Below are 18,728 nucleotides of genomic sequence, written 5' to 3' on the forward strand. Positions count from 1 at the left end.
GCGTAATATTTGTTTTAATAAATTCATTGCCCCGGAATGCCGTTTGTACGATGGGTTTGTCAAGACCGCGGAGTATATCGTGCTAGTTTTATTTAAGAAGCGTTAAAAGCACATAGATTCCCTTTAAAATATTTGAAAAATTATACGGTAATCCGTTGAAGAATTAAAATTATTAGCCAATAAGCGCATGATGTTGAAATGCGCTGCAAGCAACTTTACTTCTTTTTTTTTTTTTTTTTTTTTTTTTTTTTTTTTTTTATTTCTTTAACTCGGATGACTCGCGTGACACGCCGAAAGTCAATATTGCTGATTAATAGTTATTAACAAATTTAATTATTAGATCAGGATATGTCACGTAATTAGTCACATATGGAGAATTAAAATATATCTCGAGGATTCGAGACATCATTCGTTTGAAAAGCAAGAGAGCAACGGCTTGAGCGCGCGCTTTTATCAACTTTGATCTCGTAAATAACGAGCCTCGAAACCTCCAATGTGCAAACGACGCAAATTCTTTAACGCGGTCTCCGTAACACGTGGACAACGGTACCAAAGTCATCACCCTCGAATATCTTGGCTCTCACTGTAATCCCAGTCCCATCATCATCCCGACATCATCCACGTAATAAGACCGATTAAAAATTTCTTCTCACCACCTACAGGGCATCTTCCTCATGTACATGTACGTGGGCAGCATCGCTGTGATAATCGGCATCTACATATGGGTGCTGATCGACAGCTGTGGCAGCATCCGCTCAGGGACGACGGGCTTCCAGGACGCGGAGCTCGGCGGCGCCTCCCTCACGAGGTTCGGCTCGCTCAAGCGGGCTCATATATCCAGGGCGAGGACCTCGCCGACCAGCTTCTACATTCGCGTTGGCGCATTGCGTGAGTTGAGTTTGTCGAACGGAGCTGCGGATGCCTCGTAATTATTAACCTGTCCTCGCTCAGCTTCTGGCTAATTTCGATGACGATCAATCGGACGCCTTGAGAAATTACGATTATCGCGAGCCCTTATTGTCAATTAAATTCTTATTCTCTGATTTATGTATTTTTTCCAGATACTTATTTTTATTTGTTTTTTTATTTATTTATTTGTTTATTTATTTATTTATTTTTTTTTTTTTTTTTTTTTTTTTTTTTTTTTTTTTTTTTTTTTATCAACGGTTTGCTACGTCATTAATACGCGAAGATTGTCCGAGTCATTAGTAAGGGCGCTCACTTTTATTCGCACGTAACTGCCAAGCTGACTTGGATTAATCTGATTAATTAGATTTCCGGTATAACGCAAGTGATTTGCAATATACTTTCGTTTAAAGTAGCGCTTTGGCTTACTTTTCCATTTCACATGCGAATGCGCATATATGACGTTTCGCCCAGATTCCCCTGATTTTGGCAATGAAAATGCACGACATTATGGGAGAAAGGAGAAACTTTTGATCGCGAGTAATGAATTTGAGGGCGTAGGGGCGTAACTGTAATTCCATCTTTCTAATCAGACAGTATTACCGACGAGTACGATGGATAATTAATAGCAATTAGTAATGTCGCGTCTCACGGTCGTGAAGCTAAATGGAGAATCCTCAATAGCTACAAATCATATTGTATTGAAAATTTTTATGAAAACACAGCTGTCTAAGTGATGGTAATAACGCTCGTAAAAGCCATTCATTCGAAATAACGCGACATATTGCGCGCAATCAACGTTTTAGTCTCGGCCGCCATTTTATTACCGAGTACAAGCAAACATGTCGGCTATACCTGGCTATACCTCATCTCGAGATTTAAATTTACGTAACGACTTTATGCATTTCACGGCATAAAATAAGCTACTTAATTAGGCCGATAGGTAGCGCGAGCATAAATTTATTTTCCAGTTTTTGGCCTGGCCACGCTGGTATTTAATGGGCTGGAGATGGCGATGCATTCGATGATGCAAGGCGCCGAGTGTCTCAACGACGTTATCTTCGTTCATCCGGTGCTCCACGGACTCTTCACTTTCTTACAGATGCACTTCCTCTTCGTCAACTCTCAAGTACGTGATTGCGATACTATCGAGTAGAGGATTTTTTTCTTCTTTTCTTTCCTTTTTTTTCTTTTCTTTTCTTTTCTTTTCTTTTTAGCCAAACGAAGACTTTATGAATTCCGAGATTCGCTACGATTGTAAAATTAATTATCTTGAAAAGTCGCATGAATTGTTTTATTTTTTATTTTCTTTTTCTTGTTCATGTTTTTTTTTTTTTTTTTTTGTTTTTTGGTGCTTTTGTGAATTAATTCTTCTCGCCGACGGTGTCTCGGCGCGTCTGTCATGCTCTGGAAAATCTCATCGTGAGAATCTTTCATTCAAATGCGCGAAAGGAGGAACGCATTTCACTTTGATTTTTTTCGCAACGCCATGGCGACTACTCTTATTCAATATCACTGATTTCAAATAAGCCTTGCAAATTCCAAAATGAAAGAAATCTTGATCTTTCGAGGGTGTCATTGCACATTGGCAACAAATGGCCAACAGTAACTTACGTCTCTTCTTATCCCTTATTACTCTACCCTCACTCAAACTACACATACATTGCTCTATATTATAAAGTGAGTTGTGGTATTTTAAATATTTAAAAGACCGGCTCTCTCTCTCTCTCTCTCTCTCTCTCTCTCTCTCTACCTCTCTCTGTCTATCTATCTATCTATCCATCTTTTCTCCGTCTATTCCAATATGCTTAATTCACGTGGAAGCTCTGGCTAGATCACGCGGATTCCTATGGCGAAATGAAGAAAAACCCGTCGCTTTACCCTTTTCACAATTCATAAACTATCGTCACGAACTGTTAAAACAGGTGCTGGTGGAAAAATTCGGGCTAGCCGCGCGATTTGGCTTCACGCATCTCGCAGCGACGAATATCGCCGTCTGGGCCCGCCTTGTTATCTGGGACTCGGCTCAGGAGTGGACCTACTTCGTGCACGTGGCCCAACGGGGACCATTGACCGGTGCATCACCCCTCAATCTCCGACGATTCCCAGGATCGCTCACGAAGCAGACGCGAGAAGTTTCTGGTAAACGAATTTGTCATCTCAAATTTTTCTCGTTTTATTGAGAAATCCACTTCGATTTTTGGGAAACTGCTATTTTTTTTTATTTTTTTTTTTGTTTCACTTACTAAAATTTAATGAACTAATGGTACTGTCTTTTCTACGACCGAGTCGCGATAATTAAAATCTAAAATATACGCAGCAATTGCTACATGTGCTATTTTAAAAGTTTAACTGATTTTTATGGATTATTATTACTATTGAATTTATCGTGACGAGAAGCATTTATCTTTAAATTTTTATATAGACATTGGCATAAAATGCTAAGAAATTTCAATGCCTTCTTAGCAAGTATACACACATGGAAGATGTGAATTTGAATATTTTAATTTAAAAATATAGGTATAAAGAAGAAAAATCGGGCAAAGCTATTTTTTAAATTCTAATATCATCTACCGCTGATTTTTTAAGATATATTTCTATTTAAATTATTAATGAGAACAATTTTCAGACGAGTTGCCCTATCAGAATTATAATCCAGTGGATAGATACGAACCAATTTCTCAGGAGCAAATTTCGCAAGTTGTAGCTTTACAAGAGTGCCTAAATACAAATACTTTGGGTCAACTTTGGACGTCGAGTATGCCTTTTCTTTATCCCTTCATCGTACAATTCAGGTACTTGACTACAGAGATCTATCAAGAAGGACGTTATTTGTTCTTTTTTTTTTTTTTTTTTTTTTTTTTTTTTTTTCTTTTTTTTTTTAGATTAGAATTAAAGATCAAGTAAACAGTTGAACGTTGATTGGTTAAATAAAACAAAACAAAAAAGAACAGAACCATCGCTTATTATCGGTTATAAAAATCGGTATCCTTATTGTTTTCATTAAATTATTCTTCTTTGTACGTTACCTATCGAAACGAAATCGAATGTCGCGCATTAGTTAAAATAGTTTCAAAAAATTAAAAAAAAAATAAAAAAAAAAATAAATAAATAACTAAATAAATAAATAAATAAATAAATAAATAAATAAAATCAATAAAAATAAAAATAAAAACAAAAACAAACAAATAAATATATGCACCGTAAAAACCGAATCATTGGTCTACGATGTAGAACGTAGCCATTTACTTTTATTAAAATCTTATCAAGATATGCCATGACCGCCGTGATATTACAAGCGCACTAGATGTACACGACCGTAATTACGTTAAGAAAAAAATTTATTTCCTCGTAAAAATAGAAGAGGACTGCTGGTCATTACAGGGAGATAAGGGCGGAGAGCGCGAGTCGCGTTTATCGCTCGTGAAAATTTCCCTTCCAACCCTGCCCGGGAATTTAAGTACAGGTTCATCCATCAAGGACGTCATCTCGAGCGCGCCGACTAACGAGGACATCAATTATCGCTTTGGCACCTATCGGCCGTAATTATCGTTATCATTAAAAGCCCATCAGAAGCGCGATTCCCGGCCGCGTCGCGTACTCATCTCTCCCCTCCCCCTGGCGATTAATCTCAAGCGCGTTGCCCTTCCGCAGCCTGATAGCGGCGGCGGTGACGTTCGTGATGGGCCAGAACGTCGGCCGCTCGGCTCGGCTGCTGCACAAGAAGTTTCACAGCATGAAGGATCTGCCGAGTTCCGGGCGTATCGGCTGCGACGGCTCGAGCAAAGGCCTCTTCCTCGGCATCCTCTGCATGGTCGCCGGTATCGTCGTCATCCTAATATTCCTGGTGGTGCGCGAGGACGATCACTTCCCGTCGGCGACCCTTTCCTGGCTCACCTGCGGCACTCTCATCGGCATACTCGCACTCAGCGGTCTCATGACCGCCAGCGGCCTCGTCCAGATCAGGCAGATGTCCGTCGTCTCGAGGCTGCCCGCTCCACTCGACACCCTCCTCTCGAACGTCGCCCTCTTCGGTGTCCAGCTCTACTCGGTCTTCACCATCGTCGTCTGCGCCTGCTCGCTGGCTACCTTGGAGGTGCATTTTTACACGTACTTTCTTTGCCGTCCTAACAGCATCCGCGCACCTTCTGTACTCGTCATTAACCGTGGGATAACGGTCCCACTCAATAACAATGCAGGACAATTTCTCGCCGACAACCTCCCGATCTCTACTCACCGCAATGATCGCACATACATTGTCAATCGGCTTCGATCGGTCAACGCTTCCAAGCGATTCCAACTAATTGTTTTACTTTAAAGCTTTAGATTGGTGTTGCGATGGCTTGTAGCTTATTAGATGGCAGCCGTGCGTAACGCGAACAATAATTTTCACGTCTACCAACATAAATATTCGACGAGCATTTCGAATGTTAAAATGTCGTCATACGAGTTAAAGAGCCCCTTCTCAGCAATAGCAATCCTTTTTCTAATAATTCCCTATTATCCTCTAAGGAACGAACAAATCGCAATTCCACTTTCTTAATGGAACTTATTATTATTTTACAACATTAATGGTGATTAATGATAACAGTAGAGAAGGAGAAACCAAACGTATTCTCATTTCTAGAAGAGGGTAAAGTGTACTTTATTTAATTTTATAATAATCTAATAATCATCGGGAGCAATTGTGAAAGCTTCAAGAAGATAATGTCGATTAATGCTTGGCAATAAATGATACACTTGTACATTTATAAATTGTTTATAAATTGCTTAGATTTCATTGGCAAAGCTTTTGTTTCCCAGTCGAATTAAATCGTAATTTTGAATTTAATAATTTCCTATATATACATTTAATACATAGTATCTAGCCTATTTAAGGTAAAAACTTAAAGAAACCTGCTCAGTGTATGTGCGTGTGTGTCGCGTTAAACAATCTGCGTATTATTCACATTGTAAATAATGGTAAATAATGCGTTATAATAATGTCTTCCCTAAAGCGAATATACCAATTATGGTCAATCTCCTTAAGATTGAATTATTTTTGCCAGGCGCCCGGACTCGAGCCCAACAAGGACATCGAGGATATGCGCGGGAGGCACACGATGCTCCTTGCGGCGTCGGTTCTACAATTACTCCAGTGCTTCGCACAAAGTACACTCATAGCCGAGGCCTCCAAGAGATGTTGCATCACGCGCTTCCAAATCATAGCCAAGCCAGGCCGGCAGATCATCACGTTTCTGCTGTTTAGTAATGGTACGTATTGTCGAGAGGAACACTCCCTAATCAAGAGAACCAACTTACAAAAAAAAAAAAAAAAAAAAAAAAAAAAAAAAAAAAAAAAAAAAAAACAAAGAAATACAATAGAAAAATTAAAAATCATGCGATAAACTGAATATTTCATGCTTTTATAATTTGTATGATTAACAAGCTCGTGGATATTCAGTGATGGAAAGAGAGAAATTGTCCAACCTCTGTTCCCACGACAGAGCATCGTTGTCCGCAATAAAAGACGACGAGTCTTTAAATTTGTTTCTACATTTTCAAATTAATTGAACAAATATTCCTGTGAAAGCTGCAACGAATAGCTTTTACGATCTTCAAAATATTTACAACGCGCGCGCAACAATGCACCTGATAACTGATTTATGGATCGATCGATTTTTTGCAGCGGTACTGTGGGCCTTCGATACCGTTGTCACGCAGAACTGGATATCGCAGGAATTACAGCTGAGATTTTTCGGTGTCCTGGCATGGGGCATCATATCCAGGATCGGCTTGCCTCTGCTAATCTTCTATCGATTCCACAGCTGCGTCTTGTTGCTGGAGGCGTGGAACAAATGCTATAGGACACTCAAGAGCGACCATCCACTCAACTGACGACACAGAGTGGCTGAAAACTTTGCCTCCAGGTACTCCAGACTAAAGTATTATAAGTAATCTCGCTGTCCTTGGCATCCCTCTCACGTCTGCCCTCGAACTCTATCTAATGCCCGCTTATTTGTGTAGCTTTGTGATCGATACTAAACTCACCTGTCATTTCAGGTTTAAGCCGAGGACCTGGAGCGACAACCGCAAGCCCAATAACTGTCGCTACAGGCGACGCAATGTCAAGCTGGACGTCCGGCGTGGCTCGTGCAACAGTCACAAGAGCGGCTATCTACACCCTTATACGGAGAGCGCGAGCTGGCTGTACCTGGAGCCGAGCCTCGGTCCGTCGACGCCACGAGGCGCTTCTCGACGCCGGCGACCCCCGAGGAAGCGCGAGCGCCCGAGCGAGGACGAATTTGGGGGAGTCGTCGCCAGGACCTCGACCTTCCGCAAAGTGCCATGGCACCCGAACCTCCACATGCTTAAGATCAGACGAGCCTGAGAACTTTAAAGCCCGCAGACGCCAACCGTTTTTTCTCTCTATCTCTATTTCGTGCAATGGACGCCACGTGATGAGCGTGTTAGTTCTTTGTTATCATTTGGATGGAAGGCCGTCGCGAACAATTTTCGGACAAACGCACGGCAAGTGGTAAGCAATTCGGTGTCGTTTGCTGCTGCTCTTGCTGTTACTTTAGTATCTCCGAAACTATTTATTATTATCAATTTGTATCTTGCGAATATCGTAGAATATAATAAGGCGATGGAATGCATTTTCTGTATATAGTTTTAACAAGTACTTTGGGCATTCTTTTGCTATAAATTAAATATTAATCGCGAGACTGGATAAATGAATATCAATTTTAATTGAACTTACGGAATTGAAGTAATTTCAATTAATGGCAATTGCAATAACTTATGTGGGCGGCGTAATAACTTAAAAATATTAAGAGAAGAATGGAAACACACATAGAAAGAAAATTAGTTTTATTATTAGCGTTGATTATAATAATAAACAATTCGTTATTTATGTTTTATATGCTTAATCAAAATCTCTTATTACAAAGTGTGTATGGGATGTACGTACTTGTGACTTTAAGTTTATATTACAGGATCCTGCATTCGCAAGTAGTCTGTAGGAATAGAATATTGGCTTAGAATATTGAAAGGTAGGATGGATCCCTTACAAAACTTTATAATAATATTTATTTCCGAAATTTTATTAAATACAGCATAAATAATGTTTATACTTAACAGATGTATAATCAATATTTGTCTTTACTAATTTATTGCCGATCTAAAATAATTGTTTTCTCGATAAAACTTATATTTTAATCGAGTAATTCTTAAAACTAATATCTTAAAAAAAAAAAAAAAAAAAAAAAAAAAATCCTCGTCAAATATCGAATTATCTGCTGATTTCCCATCAATATACTTAATATCAATATTCAATTTATTGAAAAATGGACCTATGGAAACTGTAACGATCAATCTCATTTTCAACGAAAAGAATCGGCACATACGCTCGATACTACTTATTTAATAGCATTAACCTACTAACTTCTAGATAGCCCAACTAACATGAATAATAAATTTTTTCAAACATAATTTTTTATTAATGTATATATATAAAAAAAAAAAAAAAAAAAAAAAAAATTTAAAAATAAAAAATATTCTTTCCTTACAAATACATTTTTAGACTTTAAAATATCCATAAGAGATGACTTATATGCATGCAACTTTAATGCAATTAATCGGCTATTTCAAGACTAAGCAACAGGATTTATAAGGGCTTTCACGACAAAAGAATAAAACTAATATAAGTTCTTAAGCGAATAGTGTAATAAGAAAGCTTTTCATACTCATACTCTGTCCCTTTCGAATCCGCTGATGAATTATTGATTCGAGATTTATAGCGACTATATCTAATCAGCCAGCCATTGTGCTTACTCTTAAGAGTAAACTTTTTATTATTTTTATTGTATACAGTAATAATTCAAGAGATTTACTATTAAAACAGTATTTTTTTTTATAGACGTAGACATTAAATCTTTTGTATATATAATCTTTTTTTTTTCTGTTTAACTCTGTTGTATAATGGCAAAAGAAAATAAAACAACAAACGTGCGTATTAAAGTATAATGCTTGTAAGGATGTATAATTAAAATTGATAAGAGTGTTTACTTCGACATCTTTATTAAAAAAAAATTCAAGACTAATATAGTAAATACATTAATTTTTAAATCGTAAATATCAATTAAATAAGCATATAATTTGTTTCGAACCAATTAAAAATTGTATAGAATTACAAAATGCAAATTTTAAATAAAATATTTTTTAAATATTCGGCATCTTCTTCTACAATCGGACGATCCTAATAATTCTTAAGCTAGATATTTTATAAATAATTATTACATAAATTAGACAAATTACTACGTTTGCGCAGCCATTATGTAATGCTTAATATGCATTACAATGGCGATTGTATTTAAAAAAAAAAAAAAAAAAAAAAAAAAATTATTTTTTTTTTTTTTGCAAAATTGAGAACGAGAATAAAAAATATCAATAGATCAAATAGAGAATAAAATATCATTCCCCCTTTCTTCATCTGCATTGAATCAACACCCGTGAAATTGTCGTCTTGGTATTTTTTTTATTTATTATTTTTTTATTAAAAAAAAAAACAAGTAGAAAATCTACACATTAAGAATTGTATGAATTTACATCAAATATTGACTTTACGATTTTAATAATATTATGTAATGTTACATCGTTTTATAGTGTGTACCTATGTAAATATTTAAATACATGCTCATTACGAAGCTGCGATCGAGAAATTCTTTTCAATCGCAAGCATTTAATCGATAATTAATTTCATAAGAAGCAAATATGGTATTACATTTATATTGTACGTGACGTACGTATTACATTTCCTATAATTTTTCGCAATTATAAAGCTATTAATCGGAACTAATGTCCCTCGAATGGAATATATAAGTGTCCATCAGATTACAGAATTCAATCGAATGGCTTATGCTAAACATATAGTATCCAAAGCAATGGCAGTAAATTTTTTCTTCTTCTTCAAATTCGAGTGTCAAACTATATCTCATGCTTACCAATGCCTTTATTCAATAAATTTCTATTCTGTCTCTTATCTAAATTTATCGCTCGGAGTTAGTGGCTATTTTGTAGAGTAACAAACGTCCTGACCTTGCTATGAGAAATTTCTAATGTTCATTTAATTCACTCTATGCATTGTATATTAATAGGTAAACTGGTTGTTCTTTTGTTCATTTATTTGACTTCTTACGTATGTGAATTAATTTCAAAATTAATTTTTTAAAGAATTCATAATACGACATTAAAACACACAGCGATAAAATACAAACATTCAGCTAAACATTGATGAAACGTCGGTGTGTCAATACAATTATTATTCACGTGTTTTCAAGAGAATTGATGTTTAGATGAGCGAATTCAGTATCTGTCTAATTACCTTAATCAGCGAGCGGTTAATCGCCGCTCGTACTCCCCTCGCAAAGATAAAGAGACGACGATCTCAAGAGAATGGAACATAATATTATAATATTTATATTACTTGAAAATCATTACTGATATAACTTTATATGGGTATTTATAACTTAATATGACACAATGGTAGAGAGTAAGTGCGACCGAAGTTTTTTTTTTTTTTTTTTTTTACACCCTTTAAGAAGACAACAAAGTGCTTGAACATTCAATTTAATATATCTGCGTGCATTGATAGATTTTCAATCGATAAATGATCATTTAATCAATCGTTTATGCAATAAAAATGCAATAAAAATTCATTGCCGTAGGCGCATTAACCAATATATTTATTATGAGTAAAAAAAAAAAAGAAGACCAGCCAGAGCAATTAATGGAGACAATTAACGTAGCTTTTTAACTAAAGTTTTTTTAATTAAAATTTTATTAATGCTATATGTAACGTGATATTCTCACAAAGACATCTTACGAATATTATATAATCTTAGAACATTTAATCGAAACACAAAATCGATATTACATTCAAATCAATAATACTTTGTATATAAATGCAAATGCTTTTGTAGAAAAGATTTTATAATTTCTAGAAAATAATAATAAAAAAAAAATGCTTTATTTTTGTTTTGTTATGATAGTTTCATTAATTGCCATTAATTTTGAAATTGTTTAAAGTATTTTTTATACACAAGATAAATTCATTAGTTCGACGGTGTTCAATAAAGTGGAAAGACGAAAGCGTAAATTTACATTCCAAAGTACATTGTTATTGTGTTTCACTGAAATTTGCATCATTTTTAATAAATATATATATATAAAATATTAAATAAAAAATGCAGCTACAAGTCAATCATTATTGTCTCTTGCATGGAAAGAATAAAGTCATCCGTGAACATCTTAATAGTACGTACATCTTGAGAGCAGCCGCACAATTAAGAATTCAGCTGCATAATCGTTTGATGCATTTAATCGGGCAAGTCATCGTAATTGGATGGTGGAGGCTGCGTTCGTGGCGTCGTTCCACCCGCTGCACCAGCATTATTGGACAAATTGGCCAAGATATCCTGAAGTCCCATGTTACCCATATTGCCTAAGTTGCCTAAGTTACCTAAGTTGCCTAAGTTGCCTAAATTGCCTAAGTTACCCAAGTTACCTAGGTTTCCCAAGTTACCCCAGTTACCGAGATTTCCTAAGTTACCCAAATTACCCAAGTTGCCCGGGTTTCCTGCATTTCCCAAATTGCCCGTCGCACCCGCGTTTGGATTGCTTCCGCCAAATTTCGAAAGCATACTGTTGATGAGTCCCATAACCTTAGGATTATTCTGGTACTTTGATATATTGAAAGAATTTTTTAAAACATCCTGGAATGCTGCCTGTATCTCTGGATCCTGAAAGTAATAATGATTTACTATAAGCATAACTGACAATTCCCAATGTCGAAAACAAAAATTCTTAAAAATTATTGCTTAAAATGATAAAATTATGGTCAAACAGAAGTGAAAACGGTTACCTGAAAAGCCGCTAAAAAAGTGGGATCCGTAAGGAGATGACTGAATTGGCCCAAATTCGGAAAATTGCCAGGAGCCGCGTTTGCGTTCGCTGTCCCAGTAGCCGTGGCTGACGCTGACTTTGATATTCCGGAATTCTGAAAGAAACAGACGTAATTTATATATAACTTAACTGCCTTCATTATTTTCTGTCGTGGGGTTACATTTTTTTTTGTTTTTTTTGTTTTTAAATGCACAATTTGATCGATTCGTTTTACAAGTGACCCATAATATTTCAATTCTTTCACAAAATATATAGAACTAATAATATGACAAAAATAACCGATTCAGATTATTATTTTAAAAATGACCCATTCTTAATTACAACAATTGTATGCTACGAGTATTATAAATGAGGATGATAACGCCGATGATGATGATAACGAGGCGCATACAATATTAACATTTTGTATATTAGATATAAAACATTATAAACGTTAATTATGTGGGAGCTCTATTCTATTTCATTCAATTATTCGGTAAGAATATTAATCGATAATGTAATAATAAAATTATAAAATTGTCTTAGAACAATTGTCATATTACATTTATGGAAAGCTGCGATAACGTGTTTTCCATTGCTTTTAAATATCAGTTTTATTTTTCCACTCGCCGAATGTTGAAATATCTTCACGGTATTTCGAAATTTCATATGAGCTTTGAAGAAGGAATGGTTGATTAAACAAAATTTATATATTTATTCTTAATACGATGCTAAGATTACGTATCCATAAGTAAACATCGATTTACAGTAAACAAAAAAAAAAAAACAAACAAAGCTAAAGATCAATAATTTAATATTAAATCATTAATCTTACTATTTAATCAAGGATATCTCTAACTGCTTGTTTTTTAACTTGAATCTTGGTATTTTGAGAACATTTCGATCGAGTGAAAGTACGAGGTTTGCTCGTTTCGATCGGTGCACGTACGAAAAGTTGAAAGATTTTCACAGTTACCCTTTCTCCAATCCAGATTCTTACATATAAATATATATATATATATATATATTCACAACGACAACGGCTGCATTACGCATTAAAGTAGGAGATCCAAAAAGATAATTCATTAGAGTAATAGCGTCTGCCGTCTCGTGAATGTATTATTAGCATCTTCGCACGTTATGTGTGTTAGGGAGGGCGGCTGAGGGGCGAAGAGGAGATGATATTTAAACACTAAATCATAATCTCGTGTGAAACATCTCGAGCTGACGGTCATATTCGACCTTGGCAATTGTCACGTCATGGGCCTTTTAATGTTTAATAATAGACCGCAAACTGGCCAATTGGCTGTCGTCTAGTCCACGTCATATCATTAGGACTGTCGATGTCAGCGATGTCATGAGTGGCTTAAGAATTATCCTTTGGATTGCCGACTTGAATTATCGATGCTTTAATCTACGTTGAATTGGTCGAGCTGTTATTCCTGGTGTTCCTTATATTTAAAATCATCGTTGCGAGTGACTTATTGCCTAATTCTATTTCCCTTGCTTATAATGTATTTAAAAAAAAAAAAAAAAAAAAAAAAAAAAAACCAACAACAACAACAACAACAACAACAACAACAAACCTAATACCGTATAAAAATAACGATTTTACAATAATGTAAGTTTTGTATATGTATGCTCAATTATTATAGATTATTTTATTTACAGTTGAAGCTTATACAAGTATATAATAAATTTCTGCTTTTATCGTAGCATACAAACATAGCAGTAAAGACTATAAAGATATGTTTCATTTAATATCCTTTAAATCGTCAGTGAAATTCAGAAATTAATAATTCCAAAGAGGAGTAATAATCCTAATTCCTTCCTCTAAAAATCTCACATGCGCTGGAGACTGTCGACAATTTGATAAAAAGTTATTTACGATTTAAATAATCCGCCAATGGTTTATACCGAATGAAAACAGACGTACGAATGATAAAATTAGAAAGCTAAGAAAATAATAAGTTTTACAATTAATTATCAATATTTTTTATTTACCTTTCATCGCTCGCTCTATTTACATAATTAATTATATATGAATTAACATGTATAAGAAATAATTTTTTTAACGTCTATTAATCTACATTCCACTCTGCAAATTTGATTCGAATTTTTATATCTAATACTGTTAATAAAATTTGATTTTCCATTATGAGTCTTATATAACGTTCAATGTTATTTTATCTCATATGAATAAATTCACTTGTCTACGTGATCGATATATAAATCTTTGAATTCTAAATTTTTACTAAAATAATATCTATTTCAAGATTCTTGTAGATTGAATAAAAGTCGCAAAAGAACAAAATTAAATTATGTAAATTATGTAAGTTCAAAAAAAAAATTTATAATTGTATACCTACCTTGGACGTCAATACTTATATTTAAAATATTATAATTAATTAAACAGTTATTTATATCTCGATATATGCGATTCATTCTGGTGTTTATATACGCAAATATGAAAAATTTCACTAAAATACAGTAAAAATTAAATTAATACTTTAATTAATATTTCTACACCATTATTTCATGAGAACTTAAATGAAGTTCAATTGGGTAAATGATTATACGATGGTACGAGATTAAGGTAAGTCGTAAGCGAAAATAAAGGGATAATTTGGCTTCATGTAGTAACGAAGACAGATAGATTATTTGCTGGAAAGTCTCTACGGTCTATGAATATTGTTGTTTTACATTTAGAACATTCGTTTTACATATTCGACACGAATATTGGCATTATCTGTTATGAATAATAATGAATAATAATAATAATAATATATAAATTTTCATAAAATGAAAAACAAAACCTCGCTTAATAATTTATTTCCGACTGTTATTGAGATTGTCGTTAACGATTAATTCTAAAAATTAAACTAAAAAAAATGTCAAATGAATCAATCATATATTAAATTTATATGTAATTGTCGACAACAAATAAACTGCAAAATATATTTTAAGAATAAAACGTCAATGCACTTTTGGATAATCTAAGAAATGGAATATCAAATAATTCAAACATTAATAATAAATAAGGTAAATGTCTGCGAGTGGCTTCTTTGTAAATTGTTTTTTTGCAATATCAAGGCTAAAATTGTACCGTTTAACAAATAATTCCTTTTTCGTTATAATTGTTTTGCAACAGCGAAATAATGCTCTTAAGCTTATATGGTTATTATTTGAATTAGTATCAACTTGCATTTGAAAAATTTCAAATTTCATTAAATGCGCTAATTTATGTTTAAGCAATCTTATAAATAATACGACATTATTAAGAAATATTTACAGCATCTTTCGTGAGATGACTTCTAATATTAAATCAACGTGCACACTCGATCGCGCGTTAGGCTTCCGAAGAAACAAATAACTAACGGAAAATGTATTCGAATGTTATATGTCGAATCGTCCTTCATTGGCGAAGCGACCAAATACCGAACCGTAAACAACAAGTTAAATAAAATAGAACAGAAAAGTTTGTGATCGATTGCTCCAACGCACAAAGCAAAAAGTCAAGGTAATATGTCGCGAATATTTGAAAATGCGAAAAAGAAGGGATGGGCGACTGCTTTAGATATATACTGTGAAGAGCCACCTTATTCGGTGGCAGCCCGGACATCTAAATATAAAGGCGCCCAGCACCGCTGCATGTCTGTCTGTCTGTCTGTCTGTCTGTCTCTCTCTCTCTCTCTCTCTCTCTCTCTCTCTCTCTCTACCTCTACCTCTCTACCTCCATCTCACTTCATCCCTTTCTCTCTATCTCTATTCTTACGTACACGGGCGCGCAGAGAACTTGTTTTTTCACTGTTTTCCTTACTCCAGTGTTTCTTTGCATATATTCATTGATTTTCATTTATTTTTTCATTATGTAAGCCAAATAGCGTCTCTTCGTATGTTTACTCATAACGCGCGATTAACGCTAAACAGCATCGATTATTATAACGATCAATGGCTTCCAGACACAAGAGCTTTTAATAAAAAGAAAAAAAAATCTATAAGTAATCGAGGGTCGGCGGTGCATAAGATAATAAAGAAAGAAACAATATTATTCCCATTCACGGTTCAAACGCTAGTCTGTCTGTCCTTGTGTCTCGCCTCATCTAAAAATTTGGCATAACTCGCGTGGCTTATTTCTGTTTCAATTGTCCGACAAAGCGTAAAAAGCGAATCGATGAATTTTCAGTGACTGAAGGGAGGAAAAAGTAAACGAGCGAGATGATTCGTCGCGCGTCCTCCAACGTCAGACACACGCGCGCTCTCGTCCCCGCGGCGACCTTGCTCCCATACCATATTTTCGAGCGAATTGTCCAAATTTCATCGAGATGCTCGGGAAGGGAATGGACCAAGTAACGCATCGAGAGTTTGATGGGAATTTTTGTCGCGCCCGTGCTCCGTGCCTTTTTAACGTTGTTTGCCACTCGGCAGGCTGCCTAAGTAGAGAGAGTCTGGACTTGGTCGGCCGGCCGGTTGCGCTTTCCCTCTCATCAGCTGGCACAAAGCATTTTTATCCAGCGAATCGCATTGACTTTAATAGTAATCGCCGGCCTCGATACCTTAGAGATTTAAAAGATAAAAGACAGACAGACAGACAGACAGACAGACAGACAGACAGACAGACAGACAGACAGACAGACAGACAGACAGACAGACAGACAGACAGACAGACAGACAGACAGACAGACAGACAGACAGACAGACAGACAGACAGACAGACAGACAGACAGACAGACAGACAGACAGACAGACAGACAGACAGACAGACAGACAGACAGACAGACAGACAGACAGACAGACAGACAGACAGACAGACAGACAGACAGACAGACAGACAGACAGACAGACAGACAGACAGACAGACAGACAGACAGACAGACAGACAGACAGACAGACAGACAGACAGACAGACAGACAGACAGACAGACAGACAGACAGACCAGCCGGTGTACGCGACTCTCTCCAGTTAAGTACGCCTAGAAAAAAGGACTGTCCGCACCACTGTCGTCGGTCCTCGTTCATCATCGACAGCCTATCAACGAAAGTTGTTCCAAGCACAAGTACGCAAAAAGCCCAAGGAACTCCGTAAATAGAAAGACCCAATTTTGCGAAGTGTCGGGACGCAGTTCGCCGCAGCCACTGACCGCTCGCTCGCCACATTATATTTGGCGCGTTCGAACCCTCTTTACTACGGATAGCAGCAAGTTAGCATACACCGAGAGGCTTATGACTGGGGGGGGGTGGAAATAAAGAGGGGATAAAAAAGGGGATAAAGAGGGGATAAAGAGGGGATAAAGAGGGGGATAGGGGGGGGGGGGGGAGATAGTCGTTCGAATAAATGATCGGGCAGTTGCGCTGAGCAACGACCGAGAAAAATTGCGGACGTATGAGAAGGAATGCGATGAGCGATCGGTATGTATGCGAACAGAAGCAATGGTGTGTGCGGCGTTCATGCCATTGGCCGTAAGTAAGTAGCCGCGATAGAATAGGAGGATCGTCGAGAGTAGGCGAGAAGGGAAAAAAATAAAAATATATTATGATTTATTTCGTTGTGGAAATATTGCAAGGTGAAGTTTGTTGATTTGTCGCTTGGAAGGCGCGCGCCGCCACTCATAATTATCAATTTAAAATAATAGCTCGTTGTGATTAGCCTTTAGTTAGCACTAAAGCAACATTTTACCGATGACGATGATAAGTTAAACAGCTATAAATCTGCTTTTAGTAAAGTAGAACTACAGTTATTAATTGTTTTAGTATTAATTGTGCACTCTCGTGACCTCAAAAAACGTTAACTACTAAATCTTATAGCGAAACATTTATTCGATGGTGTCAACAAAAAATTTTATTTATTCGTTTTATGCAATTTAGCAAAAATATGTGAACTATACTTATACATTTTTATTAAGTTACGTGACTCTACATTTTAATTATCACTGCAATAAAGCCTTCTTTTTTCTTGCTTTCTTTGTTTTTTTTAAATGTAATTAATATGTAATGTTAATTTATATGTTTTTTTCGGTACAATGGGAAAAGAAAAGGGATGAAATTTGTCGATAGTTAAATAGACTGAAAAATTCTATTAAATAAAAGCGACAAATGCCCGTAACTAATCAAACTAATCAACTAATTCAATTTTTGCTAAGTTCGTCGAATCGTTACCATTCACTGACTTTCTTTCAAACAAAATTAAATACCTGAGCTTTTTTTCGTGGTATAATTATCCAATCTAGAGCTATAAAAAGTTAAAATTCAGGCAAATTACGCAAACGTCGTAAATTATTTTAACTTGGGATCATATCCGAACGACGATATATCTAAAGCGATGAATTAGTGGAGCAAGAGCTATGCATATTTCAATATCGTACCAAAGACTTAACAAATATTTGAGCGATTAAATCGGTATTGTAAACAAGAGGGGGAAAGCTTCGGAGACGCGTGTCTCTGGTAACGACGGAACACGGTAACGGAATTTATCGCCGTTTTATAAATGATCGATTACGAACGCATGGGAATATTCTTCGGCTCGCATCAATATTCCCCACATGCTGATCAGCGCATCACTTCCAAAGTTCTCACACGCGCCACATTACTCCGCAAGCCAAGTATTGCCGCTTAGAATTTCGTTCAATCTGACAAAATAGAACTTTGACCCTTCGAAAGCATAAATTAAAACGGCCGTAGCGATTACGGTGCACGATAAAGCCGAGTAAGAGTACATTATTTATCGTGAAAGAAGTGTCGCTTCCCCCCAAAGGAACCGAGGGAAAATTGCCGACACGGATGGGGCGCGACTTGGAAATGCCTTAAGGAAATAATAGGAGCAAAGCACAAATCTAACATTCAATCTACGTAGCCAAAGCTCGAACGAGAGCAGCGGTCAAAGTCGTCGATTACGTGTGTCT

General features: G+C 35.9%; 2 protein-coding genes across 2 annotated transcripts in view; one reads left to right on the forward strand and one right to left on the reverse strand.

Moving 5' to 3' along the window:
- LOC105365091 (otopetrin-1) overlaps positions 1-7,706 on the forward strand; it is a 55,818-nt gene extending 48,112 nt beyond the window's left edge. Inside the window, exons 4-11 of the mRNA XM_011503177.1 lie at positions 663-888; positions 1,878-2,035; positions 2,832-3,048; positions 3,536-3,701; positions 4,561-5,002; positions 5,955-6,159; positions 6,575-6,815; positions 6,949-7,706. Of these exons, the coding sequence (XP_011501479.1) occupies positions 663-888; positions 1,878-2,035; positions 2,832-3,048; positions 3,536-3,701; positions 4,561-5,002; positions 5,955-6,159; positions 6,575-6,783 (1,623 nt within the window). The 3' untranslated portion in view covers positions 6,784-6,815; positions 6,949-7,706. The remainder of the gene's footprint in view (positions 1-662; positions 889-1,877; positions 2,036-2,831; positions 3,049-3,535; positions 3,702-4,560; positions 5,003-5,954; positions 6,160-6,574; positions 6,816-6,948) is intronic.
- Positions 7,707-10,990: 3,284 nt separating this feature from the next.
- Positions 10,991-18,728, reverse strand: part of LOC105365093 (hsc70-interacting protein) — a 26,504-nt gene continuing 18,766 nt past the window's right edge. Inside the window, exons 2-3 of the mRNA XM_011503180.1 lie at positions 11,810-11,944; positions 10,991-11,687 (exon numbers count right to left, since the gene is read on the reverse strand). Of these exons, the coding sequence (XP_011501482.1) occupies positions 11,265-11,687; positions 11,810-11,944 (558 nt within the window). The 3' untranslated portion in view covers positions 10,991-11,264. The remainder of the gene's footprint in view (positions 11,688-11,809; positions 11,945-18,728) is intronic.

The sequence above is a fragment of the Ceratosolen solmsi genome, unplaced genomic scaffold, assembly GCF_000503995.2.
Source record: "Ceratosolen solmsi marchali unplaced genomic scaffold, CerSol_1.0 scaffold45, whole genome shotgun sequence".
NCBI lineage: Eukaryota > Metazoa > Arthropoda > Insecta > Hymenoptera > Agaonidae > Ceratosolen > Ceratosolen solmsi.